Source organism: Dermochelys coriacea, chromosome 2 (assembly GCF_009764565.3).
Source record: "Dermochelys coriacea isolate rDerCor1 chromosome 2, rDerCor1.pri.v4, whole genome shotgun sequence".
Lineage (NCBI taxonomy): Eukaryota > Metazoa > Chordata > Testudines > Dermochelyidae > Dermochelys > Dermochelys coriacea.
Genome location: NC_050069.1, coordinates 235197656 through 235216159, shown reverse-complemented (window position 1 = coordinate 235216159; position 18504 = coordinate 235197656). Strand labels below are relative to the sequence as shown.

At 42.0% G+C, this 18504-nt stretch overlaps 1 protein-coding gene across 1 annotated transcript in view; it reads right to left on the bottom strand.

The window, feature by feature from the left end:
- Positions 1-18504, bottom strand: part of ARMC3 (armadillo repeat containing 3) — a 126415-nt gene that overhangs the window by 20199 nt on the left and 87712 nt on the right. Inside the window, 6 exon segments of the mRNA XM_043509448.1 lie at positions 1228-1323; positions 3718-3804; positions 5155-5255; positions 6381-6549; positions 14208-14344; positions 15543-15792. Coding sequence (XP_043365383.1) covers positions 1228-1323; positions 3718-3804; positions 5155-5255; positions 6381-6549; positions 14208-14344; positions 15543-15792 — 840 coding nt within the window.

Below are 18504 nucleotides of genomic sequence, written 5' to 3'. Positions count from 1 at the left end.
GCACTGCCCTGAGTCCTGTCTTCAGCCGAGGACAGTTGAGAAGGAACTGAGGGGGATGTGGGACACGTGTGCTCAGGCAGACTGTAATGAGATCGTGAGACAGCAGCTGAGCACGTGCGTCCTGACCAGGCATTGCTACCGAAGATCTCCAATCAATGGTGCTGGGACGCACCATCATCTGGAGTCGAGCACCCACAGGGACAGCACTTGAAGAAGAACACTTTCTCTACTTACAAAAATACAAAAGACCCCAGATCTTGTAACCATCAAGCCTTTCTTCAAAGAGTTTGAGACCTGAGAGATGCATAACTTGAACTTCCATCTCAAAGGCAAGTTACTCATAATTCAACTTAATCAGAAGCAAATAACTCTGAAAACCAGCTAAACATATTACTTTTCTCTATCTCTAATAACTCCAGCAAGTGAGCAATTCTGGATTACTTTTTAAAATTCCCAATATCCCAGGGACTTTTGTAGAAAAAACAGAAACAATGAAAAAACCACCAGACAATATGGACTCAGGACAGACCCTAATTATTCTATACTTTTAGAATTATTAATAAAGTTGTGAAAATTAACACATTTCTGTATTCTTGGATAGAATGCACTGTACAGAATTATCAGCCATGTACCAGTAGCCTTATTCAAGGACTCCTCTCTCCAGAAAGGTTTGAATACTTTTCTTTTGCCTTATTAAGGATTATGGTATTAACTGGTAGCACTCCTCATAAATATTAAGGCCAGAAGGGACCATTCTGATAATTTAGTCTGACCTTTTGTACAGCACAGACCATACATTTTCACTCTGTAGTTCCTGCATCAAGCCCATAACTTCTGGGTGAGCTAGAGCATATCTTTTAGAAACACAATCATTCAAGTGCTAGAAAATTCACCACCTCTCTAATTAAGCTGTCCCAATGGTTAATTACCCCCACTGTTAAAAATGTCTGCCTTATTTTTAGTCTGGTTTTGTCTAGCTTCAGCTCCCAGCTCTTGGATCTTGTTATATCTTTGTCTACTAGATTAAAGAGCTGTATATTAACAGATTTTTTTTCCTCATGGAGGTACAGTCACCTTTGAGCCCTACTTTGGGTTCTGCACCAAGCAGAGCTCAGCCAGACCTGAGAATCAAGTCCTTAGCTTTCAATAGTCAATACTTACTCTCTGTCAAAAGCTTGCATTTTAACTCTAAATTAAAATAAAAATATTTCATCCAAATTATAATACCTTGAGCCTTTCTCTCTAGTGCTGCTTTTGCTGAGCGAAGAGGGAGATCGTCCAGAAGATTCTTGTTTTTCCTCCACAGGAGATACCACTGCACTACTGAAATTACAAAGTAGTTTCCCAAATCCTTTTTACTTTCTTACAGTAAATTTCAATTTACACACACACAAAGCAGCACATAGGCAACGTTAAGAATCACCATCTCTAGCAATAAAATTCTTACATGGAGTGTAGCGGTGCCATGATTTGTGGATGATCCCCAAGAAAAAACTGGAAATATTCCTCCACAACCTCTACTCCTTTCCAATGTCTTCTCATTCCATGTATCCCCCACCAACATCTATTTCTCTCTGTTCCCACAATCCATGCAGTGCTGCAGGAAGTCATCTGTACAAAGGTGCCTCAGCTATTCTGAACCCCTTCACGTAAATAGACAAGGCACCTCCCACATTTCCATGAGGCACCTCAATTTAGCAGGCAAGCAGGAAGCAGGTGCATCTTCCTAGTCTCTGGGAAGTAGGGAGCTTCAGATGACAAATTGAAGCTCCTAATCCCTGAGTTGGGACTATGGTTCCTCTCTCTCCTTCCTCACAGCAAAGAGGAACCAGAAGGGGGATATCTGTTCCTGGTCGGCATTGTAGAAACCTCTACCTTTCACCGGGGGGGGAGGCAACAAAGTTATTTTTCTCTCCCCTTCCATTCAAAGTCAGAGTGGGGAGAGGGTCACTAGGCAGTTGCTTCTCCTGGATGACACAGAGTCTGTGCTACACTTTTAGAATCCCTCCCCACACCAGCCTTGCAACTCCACAGGGTATTGACTGGGCCCCAACCCCTGCAGGGATGGGATTTATATAAAAGATAAAGAAAAGAAGATAGATAATTTCCTTCTCTGCCACAGATGTCTTGTGTGTTCTTTGACAATCACTTAGACTTCTAAGATACTTGAGTGCTTTTTAAAAATTGTGTCCCAAGTCCCATTTTCAAAAGTAATTTAGGAACAACTGAAAGTCAGTGGGTCTTGAATCCTAAGTACTGAAGTCACTTTTGAAAATTTTACCCTTAGTCTCTCTGTACCTCAATCCCCTATCTGGCATAATAGCGCTTCCCTATTTACCAGGGTGTTGTGAGGATAAATACATTAAAGATTATAAGGTGTTCGGATACAATAGTATTGGGGGACAGATAAGTATGATAGATTAGATAGATAGATATGCAGTGTTGTAGCCAGGTTGATCTCAGGATATTAGCTAGACAAGGTGAGTGAGATGATATCTTTTATTGGACCATCTTCTGTTGGTGAGAGAGAAAAGCTTTCAAGATTACACCAAGCTCTTTTTCAGGTATATGCAAGACCTGAAGAAGAACTCTGATTAATCTGAAAGTGCCTCTCTCTCACAAACAGAAGTTGGCCCAATAAAAGACATTATCTCACTTACCTTGTCTCTCAGATAGATAGACAGATAGATAGATATTTCTGTAATTATGAGGTGAAAAAGAAATTGTAGACAAAAACTTAAAATTACATTTAATCATTTTTATTCTCTTAGGAAACTGTCCCTCATCCATTTCAATTGAAATTATATTTTTCAATAGACAAAGTGTCTTAAAACATTCCTATATATTTAGAGATTGTTTCCATTCCATTAAAAATAGTTTTGTTTAAGTCAGTCAGTATGTAAGCCTTGTCTGAATTTAGATGCTTGTGTGATGGATATTGCAACCATATGCTGTATCTTTGGGGAAGCAGATTGTATTATGTTTATGAATGGTTTGTGTATCAGTGTGGGCCAGGGATTGTATGCAACTCTGTGGGGTGGGGAGCAAAGAACAGTGTGTGGGAGGTGAGGTAATTCAGGTGAATCATTCAGGTTGTAAACACCTCCAGAGAGGTACCATCCCCTGGAGAGGCTTGCATCTACTGGTTCAAACTGGGATTTCCAGAGATCAACAGACAAAGGGCTTTTGATATAAAAAAGCTGGGTTTAAACTGACTCAGAGTCTTCTTTCTGATCCAGCAAATGGACAGGAGGCCCCAACCCTTGCAGAACCATTGAAAAGACTTTGGCTTACTAGGGCCCTATAAGATTGATGGTTGATTCCTTGCACATTTAGAGGGTTTTAATCTGTTTATTGTTTTCATTACATTTTCTCTGTAAGGCTTTTACCTTAAGAATAAATGTGCTTTCCTAGAAAGAGTTTTGTGGTAACTTGTAACTGCTAAAAATATACTGTTCATAGCCCTCAGAGAGAAATCAAAGCACAAGTGCTGCTGGCCATACGGTGGACTGACTTGCTGGGGATATCACAGTGTAAGGCAGGGAGCAGTGCAAACTTAAAACACCCAGTCAGAGGTGAGTAGGATAGGCAATGGGTGGAAACCTGAGACCTGACTGGGCACTGCCACGGTTGGAGGGATACAGGTGCAGTTATCCTGAAACTGTGACTGTTTGCACAATCACAGTGCAATGACCGTTAATTAAACCAAAGTCATACCTTGCTCTTTCTTTACTACTTTTTCTAATAGAAGAAAAAGAAGATGTGGTTCTTCCATCATATTGATCTTGTGATTTGTCCTCTACACTGAGGGAACTGAAATGATACAAGATATTTTTATACCGTTAGAATAGGCCAATAGAGTTGTTCAAAGCAGAGCAAGTATATTTTATGAGAAATAAAATATTACAGGTTGAACCTCTCTAGTCCGGCAACATCTGTGGTCCAGCATGATTTTATTTTATGTTTTTTATGCTTTATCTACTTATTTCCTTATGTCAATACAGTAAAATTGTGTAACAACACTAACACTTTGTTATGAAGAGAGCCAGAAAGCCTTGACTAGGCGGTGTTACAAACTCTGTTCCATTTATTTGCCTTGGTGAGATAAAAATAAAAAGAGACCCACTTGCTACAATATTGACCTCCTGTGGTTCGGCAAATTCTCTGGTTCGGCACCGGTCAGGTCCCGAGTGTGCCAGACTAGAGAGGTTCAACTTGTAATTAGTGATCTTGATTAATTACTAAATAGTGAAAAATCCTGTGACCCACATTAAAGAAAACTGGACAGTATATTGCCTTCAGGGTGCTACCAGGGCACGGGGTTGTGAGAAGAATGGCAAATAAAGAATATTTGGAAGAATTAGGGACCTGCAAAGAGCACTGAGGTTTAGGTTGTAACAGGTGATCTCAGAGATCTTTATGATATCATGTACAAGTTAAAAAGGGAAACATGACAACAGAGATCAACTTGATGACAGCAGAAAGGAGGGTTTGGGATTTACAAAATATTTATAGCGCCTTCTCTAATCTGGGAGACTGTATAGATTAAACAATTTCCAGAGTACCAATTTCCTGAGTTCAAAGGTAACAGGGTTTGTTAGTTGGTCTTAAATTTAAGTAGGAAAGCGGTAGACATCAGTTTTTAACATTACTGCACCACAAATGTAGAAGGCCACCGAAGAGTATGAAGCTTGGCTGTTTCTTGCTTTTGGGAATATACTGCTTTAAACCTCATGAATTTGGTTGGGGAAGAAGTTCAGCAAATCCATGGGCCTCATTGCAATTCTGAGACATGTACTAAGCTTTGAGATCCTGGTAATCAATGCAGATGGAATGCTCTCCTAAATCCTTGGGAGCCCCTCCATCAAGAGTTGGAGCTAAATTGAAAATTTTTCCTGGCTCACTTTTCTAATTGTAACCAACTCAACTGAACAGTTCTGTGCCGTTTAAAGAAAAATATGTTAAAATTCGGAGTTTATAAAATGCAAAACCTTTGACTCCTGAAAAAGGAATCACAATGTTAAGGTTAACCTAGAAAGATCTCACTCACAATAAAGGTCAAAGTTGCAGTACTATTGGGCTATGAGAATGCAGAGGGGAAAAAGGCAAGTTATTTTAATGAAATGTAATCTTTCCAAAGCAAATCTGACTCACACATCTGGTAGTTTAGCATTAACTAAAATTATAGCACGATGATCATTAAGTTCTTGTAAACTCAGTTCCTCCAAAGACAAAAGTTTCACTCCAGGCTTTACCTACAGGAAAATTAGAATAAAAGAAAAGAAATTTTATTCTATTAAAGGTGAAGCACATTTTGGTCTCTTTTCAGAATAGCAGCCGTGTTAGTCTGTATTCGCAAAAAGAAAAGGAGTACTTGTAGCACCTTGGAGACTAACAAATTTATTAGAGCATAAGCTTTCGTGAGCTACAGCTCACTTCATCGGATGCATTTGGTGGAAAAAAACAAACAAACAAACAAACAAAAAAGTTATAGTCACATCCTGTTTGTTCCTCTTGTGAAAAAACAACATAGTTATTTAGATGGCAGATTAATATATTATACTAGTAGCTAAAAGCCTGTGTTTGGATATAGCAGTTCGGTCAAGTAATACACTATTTGTGCAGTTTCCCCCACAACCAGTGAATTGTTCCATGCAAATTAACTGTAGAGTAAGGGTGGTGACTGGTTGAGTTACCTCTGATATCTCAATGGTCGAGGACTCTTGGCATGGCATAGATACATGCCTTACTGTGGCTGAATATTTCACAGATATAATTAGTAAAGTAAAAATGGCTGTGAACTTCAAAACTGTATAGTAGCAGACCATGAATCACAGGGATGACTGAACTGGTGATATTCTGAACAAAAAGAGCTCTTAACCATGCTTGTTGCTGTTTCCATTGCTTCACACAAGACTCAGCAGACACTAGGCTTCAGAGAGGAGGACAATTTTATTATACAGATTGTAGAGAAAAAGAGCAGGAGAGGAGCCAAGTATCTCAGGAGAAATCTGAAAAAGGAGACCGTGGTTGCAAAGCACTTATGGTCAGTGGGAAGATTCCAGATATGGGGACAGCATGAGAAAAGATGTGGATTCATTCGCCAGGGAAGGTGATGAAAAGAGTGACAAAGTGCACCAAGCTGGCACAGCATAGGACAGGAGAAGGGAGCAAGGTGATTCAAGGGACCAGATCCTGGTCCCTGCCATGACTCCTTTATATTCTGGTGTATATATTATATATATTCTTGTATTCTTGTATATATATATTCTTGTATTCTTGTATGGTGGCATAATGGGGCCATAAACCCAATACTTTGCCTGAAGGAGTGAAAAGTCAGGCCCTGCATAGACTTTTAAATAATACTTAAAGTAATTTACCTGACCATAATCATAGAACCCATCAGTAATTATGTTACTGGATGATAAGTACCCCATCTGGCTGTATTTTTGGGAAAGGTTGTTATCAAGTAGCTTGTCCAGAGCTCTTTCACTGAAGTTATTTTTGCGCCCTGTTGACAAGTTAATTTCTTCCAGGATGTCTACAGCACTGTTCAACAAAATAGAAACAATTATTCAATTAATGTGAATAATCCATCATTAAGTACTAATTAATTAATTATGACACAGTGCAGAGATAGTACTCTGCACTGCAATTCCGGAGACGCATTTATTTTCAATCCTAGCCTCCCGCCCCTTGGGCCAGCAGGAGGCTGTGAATGGGGTGCAGCATTCTGTCTCTGTAGGAAAAAAGATCCTTCATATTGCTCAGAAGCAAAACCCATTCATCTAGCCAGTTAAGTAGGAGCATTAAGAAAAGGGGTGTTCTAGTTAGTTCTCAGTCAGAAAGATGTTGACTGTGTCAGAGATCTTGAAGATAAGGGGAGTGTAAAAGTAGAGAAAACAGAAGGATAATCTGAACTCATATAAGAACCTGGTGAGTTAACTATGTATTATGTATATTTTATTGTATAAAATAACCAAATGTACAATTCCACAGAAGAGTTACGGTTCTTCCATAAGCCTTGCAGACTAACACAGCTAACTCAGATGCTGATGTATGGAGATTGTAGAGTCCATTTAGAGGAAGAAAAAAGTAATCATCTTGCACGGCAAAAATTTTTGTGATGTTTCAGCACAACTACGTTGACTTAGGCCTTGTCTACACTATGAAATTAGGTCGAATTTATAGAAATCGGTTTTGTAGAAAGTGTTTTTATACAGTCAATTGTGTGTGTCCCCACACAAATGCTCTAAGTGCATGTAGTCAGTGGAGTGTGTCCACAGTACCGAGGCAACCGTCGACTTCCGGAGCGTTGCACTGTGAATAGCTATCCCACAATTCCTGCAGTCTCCGCTGCCCATTTGAATTCTGTGTAGAAATCCCAGTGCCTGATGGGGCTAAAACATTGTCGTGGGTGGTTCTGGGTACATTTCGTCAGGCCCCCCTTCCCTTCCTCCCTCCGTGAAAGCAATGGCAGACAATCGTTTTGCGCCTTTTTTCTTGAGTTACCTGTGCAGACACGATACCACAGCAAGCCTGGAGCTTGCTCAGCTAACCGTCACCGTATGTCTCCTGGCTGCTGGAAGACGCGGTACTGCATTGCTACACAGCAGCAGTTTATTGCCTTTTGGCAGCAGACAGTGCAGTATGACGAGTAGCCATTGTCGATGTAGTCCAGGGTGCTCTTTTAACCGACCTCGATGAGGTTGGGGTACCTGGGCAAACATGGGAGTGACTCAGCCAGGTCATTTCCCTTTTAAGTTTCGTCTCATGGCGATTCAGTCTGACCGGCAGTGCACTTTTAATCTGCAGCCAGCAGAAGATGATGGCCAGCAGTCATACTGCACCGTCTTCTGTCGAGCACCCAGGAGAAGATGATGGCTAGCGATCATACTGCACAGTCTGCTGCCAGCAAGATGTATAAAGATAGATGAAGTGGATCAAAACAAGAAATAGACCAGAATTGTTTTGTATTCATTTTCTCCTCCCTCCCCCTGTGAAATCAACGGCCTGCTAAACCCAGTTTTGAGTTCTATCCTTGAGGGGGCCATTCTGTTTCTCACAAAGTCACCCCCTTTGTTGATTTTAATTCCCTGTAAACCAACCCTGTAAGCCATGTTGTCAGTTGCCCCTCCCTCCGCCAGAGCAACGGCAAACAATCATTTCACACCCTTTTCTCATGATTGCTCGAGCAGGAGCAGATGCCATAGCACAGCAAGCATGGAGCCCATTCAGCTCACCACAGCAGTTATGACTATTGTAAACACCTCGTGCATTATCGTGCAATGTATGCAGAACGAGCACCTGAAAAATCAGGTGAGGAGGCAACGGCAGCGCGGTGATGAGGACATGAACACACTTTTCTCTAAAACCGTGTTCCCCCGCAATTTGGAGATCATGATGTTAACAGGGCAGGCTCATGCTGTGGAACACAAATTCTGGGCCCGGGAAACAAGCACAGAGTGGTGGGACCGCATAGTGTTGCGGGTCTGGGATGATTCCCAGTGGCTCCAAAACTTTTGCATGCCTAAGGTCACTTTCATGGAACTTTGTTACTTGCTTTCCCCTGCCCTGAAGTGCAAGAATACCAAGATGAGAGCAGCCCTCACAGTTGAGAAGCGAGTGGCAATAGCCCTGTGGAAGCTTGCAATGCCAGACAGCTACTGGTCAGTCGGGAATCAATTTGGAGTGGGCAAATCTACTGTGGGGGTTGCTGTGATGCAAGTAGCCAACGCAATCATTGAGCTGCTGCTATCAAAGGTAGTGACTCTGGGAAATGTGCAGGTCATACTGGATGGCTTTGCTTTAATGGGATTCCCTAACTGTGGTGGGGCTATAGACGGAACGCATATCCCTATCTTGGGACCGGACCACCAGGGCAGCCAGTACATAAACCACAAGGGGTACTTTTCAATGGTGCTGCAAGCACTGGTGGATCACAAGGGACATTTCACCAACATCAACGTGGGATGGCTGGGAAAGGTTCATGACGCTCGCGTCTTCAGGAACTCTGGTCTGTTTAAATGGTTGCAGGAAGGGATTTACTTCTGAGACCAGAAAATAACTGTTGGGGATGTTGAAATGCCTATGGTTATCCTTGGGGACCCAGCCTACCCCTTAATGCCCTGGCTCATGAAGCCATACACAGGCACCCTGGACAGTAGTCAGGAGCTGTTCAACTATAGGCAGAGCAAGAGCAGAATGATGGTAGAATGTGCATTTGGACGTTTAAAGGGTCACTGGCACAGTTTACTGACTCGCTCAGATCTCAGCGAAACCAATATTCCCATTGTTATTTCTGCTTGTTGTGGCCTCCACAATCTCTGTGAGAGTAAGGGGGGGGGACGTTTATGGCAGGGTGGGAGGTTGATGTAAATCGCCTGGCTGCTGAATACATGCAGCCAGACACCAGGGCAGTTAGAAGAGCACAGGAGGAAGCGGTGCGCATCAGAGAAGCTTTGAAAACCAGTTTCATGACTGGCCAGAGTACTGTGAGACACTTCTGTTTGTTTCTCCTTGATGAAAACCCACCCCCTTGGTTGACTCTAATTCCCTGTAAGCCACTCACCCTCCTGCCTTCGATCACAGCTTGCTTCCAAAGGAAATAAAGTCACTATCATTTAAAAAACATGTATTCTTTATTAATTGATTATAAAAATAGGGAGATAACTCACAAGGTAGCCTGGGTAGGGAGTGGGAGGAGGGAAGGAAAAGGCCACTTTAAAACTTGTTGAATGCCAGCCTTCTGTTGCTTGGGCTGTCCACTGGGGTGGAGTGGTTGGGTGCCCGAAGCCTTTTCCTCCCCTCTCCCCGCGTTCTTGGGCATCTGGGTGAGGAGGCTATGGAACTTGGGAAGGACGGAGGGTGGTTAAGCAGGAGCTGCAGCGGCAGTCTGTGATCCTGCTGCCGTTCATGAACCTCCACCAGACGCCGGAGCATGTCCGTTTGATCGCACAGTAGCCCCAGCATTTCCTCATGCCTCCTCTGATCTTCCTGCCTCCACCTCTCCTCATATTCATCGGCCACCGTCCTGTACTCTGCTATTGTGTCCCTCCACACAGCTCTGTCAGTGCCGGACGACTGCATGAGCTCAGAGAACATTTCATTGCGCGTGCGTTTTTTTTTGCTGCCTTATCTGAGATAGCCTTTGGGACAGAGGAGGGAGGCTTGAAACATTTGCAGCTGCTGGAGGAAAAAAAGGAAGTGAAGTATTTAAAAAGATACGTTTTACAGAACAATGGCTATACTCTTTCACAGTAAACAAGACTATTCACATTACAAAGCACATCTGATTTTGGTACAAGGTCGCATTTTGCATCTTACATTGAGTGCTTGCGGCTTTGGTGCTAGAGATCACACACACAGGGCTGGGCAACAGAATTCGGCTTGCAGGCAGCCGTGGTAAGCCATAGTCTTTCAGCTTCTGCGACCTTTATAACAGCAGCCCCCTCCTTTCCCATACCAAGTAAAGCCCGTTGAGTTGGTCATTTAGTGCTGCAGTTTTCCCGTTAACGTGCAGCAGCAGAAACCAAACTAGCCCCCTCCCCCTATCCAATTCTCTGGGATGATCGCTTTTCCCTTCCCCCCACCACAGGGAAGATCCCTGCTAGCCAAACGTGAACAGCTCAGCGCCAATGGCCCCCCCTCCCACCACGTGGCTAACTGTGGGGAGGATTTCTTTTCAGGCACAGGCAAACAGCCCAGTAGGAACGGGCACCTCTGAATGTCCCCTTAATCAAATTCCCCTATTTCAACCAGGTTACCATGAACGATATCGCTCTCCGGAGGATAACACAGAGAGATAAAGAATGGATGTTGCTTGAATGCCAGCAAACACCAGAACCATACGCTGCCAGGCTTTGTCATGCAATGATACCATATTACTTGCTACTAGCATGGCGTGGTAAAGTGTCCTACCATGGAGGACGGAATAAGGCTGCTCTCCCCAGAAACCTTCTGCAAAGGCTTTTAGAGTACCTCCAGGAGAGCTTGATGGAGATGTCTCTGGAGGATTTCCGCTCCATCCCGACACGTTAACAGACTTTTCCAGTAGCAGTACTGGCCACGAATGCATCCCAAGTCCTCAGGGCTACTTAATCATTAAAAAACGTTTGCTTTTATAACATGTATTATATTTAAAAAGTTACACTCACCAAAGGTCCCTTCTCTAGCTTTGTTGGGTTGGGAGGGTATTTCAGTCAGGGTGATAAAAAGATCCTGGCTGTCGGGGAGAACGGTGCGCTGTGTGCTCTGCCCAAGCTCGTCCTCCTCCTCCTCATCTGCAAAATCCTCAGCCATGGCGGAGAGTACCCCATCATCGGAGTCCACGGACAGGGGTGGAGTAGTGGTGGCGGCCCCCCCAGCATTGCATGCAGCTCAGCGTAGAAGCGGCACGTCTGGGGCTCTGTCCCGGAGCATCCATTTGATTCTTTGGTTTTCTGGTGCACTTGTCTGAGCTCCTTAAGTTTCACGCGGCACTGTGTTGCGTCCCTGATGTAGTCTCTGTCCCTCATGGCCTCTGAGATTTTTTGAAATGTTTTGGCATTTCGTCTTTTGGAACATAGTTCTGATAGCACGGATTCCTCTCCCCATACAGTGATCAGATCCAGTACCTCCCATTCGGTCCATGCTGGAGCTCTTTTTTGATTCTGGGTCTGCATGGTCACCTGTGCTGATGAGCTCGCCTGGCCAAACAGGAAATGAGATTCAAAAGTTCCCGGGGCTTTTCCTATACACCTGGCCAGAGCATCCGAGGTCAGAGTGCTGTCCAGAGCGGTCACAATGGTGCACTGTGGGATAGCTCCCAGAGGCCAATACCTTCGAATTGCGTCCACACTAACCCTAATTCGAAACGGCAATGTTGATTTCAGTGCTAATCCCCTTGTTGGGGAGGAGTACAGAAATCAGTTTTAAGAGCCCTTCATGTCAAAAAAATGGCTTTGTTGTGTGGACGGGTGCAGGGTTAATTCGGATTTGACACTGCTAAATCCAACATAAACTCATAGTGTAGACCAGACCTCAGTACCTGGAAGCAAAATTCAGCTTTTCTGTAATGTGTGCAAATCCCTTCTTTACAGATGTCTTGTGACCACTGAAACGAGATGGAAAATGGTCAGAGTGCTGATGGGGAAAGTCTCATGCTGAATCTCACCAATTGTGCAATAAAGGATTTTTGAAATCTTATGCTGTGTGAAAGAGGAGTTTCTCTGTTTCTACCACAGAGTCTGCTATGTTTTGATCAGCAGATTTGACCTAAGCAGCATACTGCCTGACCAATCCAGGCTGGTTTTGCACAGTGTCTGGTACAAGTGACAACCACTGAAGAAATGTCAAGTGTCTTTGCAGAGAAAAATCAAACAGATTCATACTGAACTGCCTGCTTTTGTGGGTGCAGGATGATATCTAGTAGGTACAAACTTCTCAGGTTAAATTTAGGCCTGTGATGCTCACTGAGGTACTAGAAGTACTGGGAATTCTTCAAGCCACAAACTGTGCTTCAGACCTATGTCCTTCCTGCCTGGTGAACACCTGGAAGAACTGGATACATTGTTGATGGAGATGATCAATGCCTCCCTTAGGAAAGGCAGGTTGCTGGCTTTTATATGGAAAGCCGTTGTCCACCATTACTTGTTAATGGCACTTGAGCTGACAAGCTGTCCAATTACTGTCCAGTAATCTTCCATTTTTTGTAAAAATTATCATGAAGGTCATGGAAAGACAGCTCTCTGAGTAATTAGACACTTCATATTGCCCTGGCCTTTACCAATCTGTGCACAGGCTTTCAATATTGTTGACCATGAGTTGTTGTTCACTCACCTGTGAACCCTAGCAGGAGTAAACACAGCTGCTCTTCAGTAGCTTCATTCCCACGTATCAGGGAGGTTCAAGGTGTTAACTGTGGGAAATTGTTTTTCTGCCCCATTGATTTTCTGATGGGCAATTCTTGTCCCACTTTCCTCTTCAATGTGGATATATTAAGAAGTCTAAGGAGGTGTGGGCTACAGTATTGTATACTGATGACACTCAGTTTAATGCGCCTGATCCAAAGCCTATTTGGTCAATGGAAGTATTTTCATTGACTTCAATGGGCTTTGGATAAGGCCTTATATGTCTATTTCATCTGACCCAGTCAGTGCTATCAACTTCCTTACCAAGCATTTGGCTGAGAATGGGATGAAGATGAGAGCTAATTGGCTGATGCTCAATCCAAGTAAGACAGAAGCAATGCTGCTGGTAATACGGGACATGTAGTAGGAAGATATAACAAAAACAATATCTGCCCTTCATTCATTACCAGAATTTGAAATCTGGGATTACTGCAGCTGCTATTAGAAGAATATATACCTGAAGTGATCAGAACAGTATTTTTCATCTATGTCCAGTCAGGAGATTGCAACCATTTAAATGCAACCTTATTGCTGTCATCTGTAACATTGTCACTTTGAGATTAAATTTACCCTGGTGCACTCTATGTGGGTTTAAACCTTAAATCAACTTGGAACTGCAGCTCACGCAGAATGTTGTATCTCATTGGTTAGGTGGAGTTTCTCATCAGGAGCACTTTACAGTAGTGTTCCATGTGCACTGCAATGGCTGCCTGTTGGATTCTGGGTGGAGTTTTAGGGTTTGGTTTTCATCATTTGGTTTGTAGTTGGGGTGGGTATTTTTCCCTTCCTAGGTCTGGGGAAACTGTTACATTTATTTTGTTGGTAGTTGCTTGATTGTATTTTATGTATGACAAAGGCACTCAAACCCTGGATAGGCACATTTTTTGTACACATCTCAATATATAAAAATTCTGTTGACCTCAATGGGATTGCACTTCCTCACATCTGGGCTGAATTTGGCCCATAGTGCTAATCTCAATTGTATATGGTCTTTACATGGTGGCCCCTAAATTTTGTTGCTATAAGTTCACCTTTAATGTTAAACATAGTTTTATTAAGTTCCATCATAGTAACAATACTGAGAATGCTTCCGTAACTTCAGGCAGGCAGGCCCCATTTCAAGCTATTTTCTTCTAGTACAGTTGACATGTAGAATCTATAACTTTCCTTCTGAAATAAATGTTACATCGTGAAACTAATTTAGTTTTAAGAAATGCACAATTAACTTTGTATAAAATCAAAAATATACAAACAACAGCTTTGTTAGCATCTTCATCCAAACCAGGCCCGCTAAGCCCTGATACTACTTCTACTCACCCTAGCCTGCAAAGTTCAATTGTTGTTAGTTCATCGCTTGCACAAACCGTAACAGCCCAACAGGCATTTCTTCTGACTTCATCATTCTTAGAACGTAGCAGTTTAATGAGTGGTTCAAGTCCACCTGAATTTCTTAACTAAAAACAGATATAAAAACATTGCTCATGTAGAGTTACATTCAACCCACTGAGGAAGGTCTGTGCAAACCCCTCTGAAACACTCAAATCCTGAAGAGAAGCTATGCAGGTGGATGAAATGGACTGGCAGAATGTCCACATACAAGCTTTCTGCGTCTATTGCACACTCCAAATAGAAAAAGAAGCTTAAGGGTGGGCTGGAAAAATACACATACCCATTCTATTGGCGGTCCCTTTGTCAACTATTAGATTACATTCTAAAAATTGTACAGAATGTACATCCCAAGGTTGCCATGGAGAGCTGTAAAACATTCTCAGAGTTCTGATGCCTCCTGGCAACTAATTTACATCACAATATATATGAATTTGTGTTGCCTTGTATGTATGCCATAGTCTCACTAACACCCTTTCTCCTAGGGTGCTCCAGTACTTTTTCCAAATACTCATGGAAATATCAGTCATTCCAATTTTCAGGGGTAAATGTGTTCTCAGTATGTAGATATAGATAAATGGATAAGCCCATGCCCCATATTTCCTGACCTGACCAGCTGCCTTGATCCTTGAAAAGGTTTTCTATTTATGGGGTGTGTATGTGCAAGAAGAGTCAAAACACAGCCATTGATAAATAAGTAGGCACAGGTTCACTTACTGGGTTCCATTGACCAAAGGATTAATGATCTTCTCCTTGAATTATGTTTACAAGAGTCATGTCCAACTCTCCTAATAGAGGGTTAATCACTATGCCACAAGGGCCTGAAGGGATAGTAAAAGAACAATAAGGAACCTTCTGAGCTTCAAAAAGGTACTTTTGGGGGGGATAAATTAATTTTAAATGTTTCTGAATGTTGATGGTCAAGTTTCATAGGGCATGAAAGCTCACTGAAAGCATTGGAGCTTCACCAGAGATGAACTTGGCCCATTCAGCTTACGTATATCTACAGCAATGAAATGAAGATTACACAGGGTCCTCTATATTTCAGTTTTTCCAAGTGCTCATGCCAAACTGAACTAAGTTTATCTGAATGAGAATGCATCTATTAAGGAGACACAAATTGATTTACTTTATATAAAATAAAGGATTTCTTCAGACACACTCTGTGTTGGTCCCAGAGTCAGCAAAACACAAACATCAATTTTATTTTAAAAAAGTAAATATAATAAATATCCAAGAGCAGATAAAAGGTAACATAAGACTTACCTCAGTTCTTGCATCAGCGTCACAACCAAGGGCAGCCACAGTGAGTGCTGCTTTGCTTTGTACCAGGCTGTTGGTAGACTGTAGTGGTTCTACAATTGCATTCATAACACCATGACTCTGGATGCTGAAACGTAATGGCTCTTGCGTGGCCATATTTGTTAGTACTGTAGCTGCATTAGCAACAGTCCCATCTCTCTTAGCACTCAGGACATTTATTAATGGCTCGATTCCTTCAGCTTCAGCAACAGCACTAGTTAAATTGGGGTGGGGGAAATCTCTATTACTTTAAAGCCAAATATATATTTTTTAAACTTAAGATATTTACAATCAAATCAGTATTTTAGCTCAAAAAGTACATGAATAAAATGTTAGAAAACACAACAGTGATTGTTTGTACAACTCTGAATTACAGTATATAAATGCACCTAACCTGAAAAACACTCTGATACCAGGTTTCAGAGTAGCAGCCGTGTTAGTCTGTATTCGCAAAAAGAAAAGGAGTACTTGTGGCACCTTAGAGACTAACAAATTTATTAGAGCGTAAGCTTTCGTGAGCTACAGCTCACATGAAGTGAGCTATAGCTCATGAAAGCTTATGCTCTAATAAATTTGTTAGTCTCTAAGGTGCCACAAGTACTCCTTTTCTTTTTACTCTGATACCAGTAATACATTTCATTTATTGGGTAGAGTTGAGGAAGGCACAGCGTGAACAGATGACAAACAGCCAGACACTCCTGAGTTATAATGACAGCTCAGACATGGATTCCTTCTGAGGCCTAGAGCAAAAGACTTATGGCCTGATTTTTAAAGATGCTGAACATCTGCAACTCCATTTCCAGTCAAGGAGATCTGCAGATGCTCAGCACCTCTGAAAAATCAAGTCCTTAACCCTCTAGCTCTGTAAAATGCGGACTATAGTGCATAAGCTATAACTGATATATTTTTTCTGGTAGACTTCCCTGAATGGCATTAAGCCAACACAGAAGCCCTCTTCCATCCCCTCTCAGTGCCCATTGTATGTTGGGGGCAGGTGGAAACATGGTCAAAACAGGCTGAGCTCCAGAAATCTCCAGCAGGTGAAGGGACCCTTGGGAGGCCATTGCAGCGGAGACTTACTTTAAAATGTAGCAGCTCAAAACTACATTGTGGGACAACTCAATCATCATCTGCCCCAGGGATGGGGGAACTGAGAGGGAATGGAAAAGGGCTGCTGTGCTGGCTTTATGCCACCCAGGGAATCCCTGACACTGAGACATCTTAGGGTGTAGCACACAGAAAAAATGATAACCACTGAACCATAGAACAGTTGAACATGGTTGAACCATGTGCAGATTGAGAGCACCTGATAGTGCTCTCTCTTACACCAATTTTACACTAATGTAACCCTGTGGATGTCAATGGCATTGCTCCTGATTGATACTCGTGTAAATGAGATCAGAATCAGGCACTAAGAGGGTAAAAACAGCAGAAGAATCATCCAGACTTGAAAAATTCCTTGTTAATCATAAGTCTGCAATGGAAAGAAAATTGGATATACTAGTAAACCAGGTGAACACTCAGAATATTGACTTGTAGGATTCCTAAATAACTTTGAGCCTGAAGCCCAAGTTGTAAAAGAAATATCTGATCTTCTAGGAAGCCATCTCTAACAAAAGGACCTATGTGCTAACCATGAAATAAGGACAATATAGGCAATGCCATCATTTTCATCTCCCTGTCTAATATCTGGGAGAAAAAAAATCCTGAAAGCAGCAGCTGACATTACCTATAAAGGTTCTAAAATCCTGATTTTTCCTGATCCGAGCCCTCAAGAGAGAAGTTGGATTGGATGGGATGGAAATGCTGTGATTCCCAGCAAAGCTCTGAGTTGCTCATGTTGAAAATGTGTACATTTTCTGGGCTACCAACTCACCATTGTGCTCTTTTGGGAAAAATCTGTCTACTTCCCTAAGTGCCCTAGAAAAAAGAAGAGGATTGATAGGACTATATCTTACTTCCTTCATACACGTTGGGATGGTTATTCTTTCTATAGCTTCAGGTTTATTCCCCTTGTTCCCTGGGATCCCCACCTCCTGCTAAACTGTGGATGGGTTTCTAATTTCTCCTGTCCTAATGTGTATTCTCCTTTTTTCTTATTGTTAATATCAGTGTTACTGGTTCTTGCAATAGTACACAGTAGTAGAAATCACTGTAAGAATTGAATTCTTTTTCTTATAAGTTTGTATATGCTGTTTGATCAAATGACTTGAGGCATATGCCCAATTTACTATTTTTTTTAGTAATTTTACATTGGGATGATCTGTTTGTTAAACAAAAGTTGGCAATGCTGTTAACACAGGAAATATGCAGATGGCAATCTGAATTTTCCTTGTGCTTTCTTATTTTTAGATCGTTATTGCAGTACATATTCTTTAAAAACTGTCAACTCCCTATTACAGGATCTTATCTACATTGCTACTGCAACAGAAAAATTTACAGGTTTCAGAGTAGCAGCCGTGTTAGTCGGTATTTGCAAAAAAGAAAAGGAGTACTCGTGGCACCTTAGAGACTAACAAATTTATTTGAGCATAAGCTTTCGTGCATCCGATGAAGTGAGCTGTAGTTCACGAAAGCTTATGCTCAAATAAGTTTGTTAGTTTCTAAGGTGCCACAAGTACTCCTTTTCTTTTTGAGAAAAGTTTACAGTTTTTTTATTAGCTTCGGTAACTTGCTGTCAACATATTAACAACAGAAATATGGATGTGCTACTCTCCTTTTAACCATAACAAGAATCCGGTGAATGGATCTTGTCAAAAATCCATACCAATCTCTCAGGTAGTTCTCTCAATTGTAAAACAATCATATGCCCCAAATTATCAAGTAGACAAGAAGTATACATGCCATACAAGTGAGTCAAGCTATTGATAAAAACATATATGAGCACTGCAGATCTTTCCACTCTGCAATCTCATTCAGAACATAA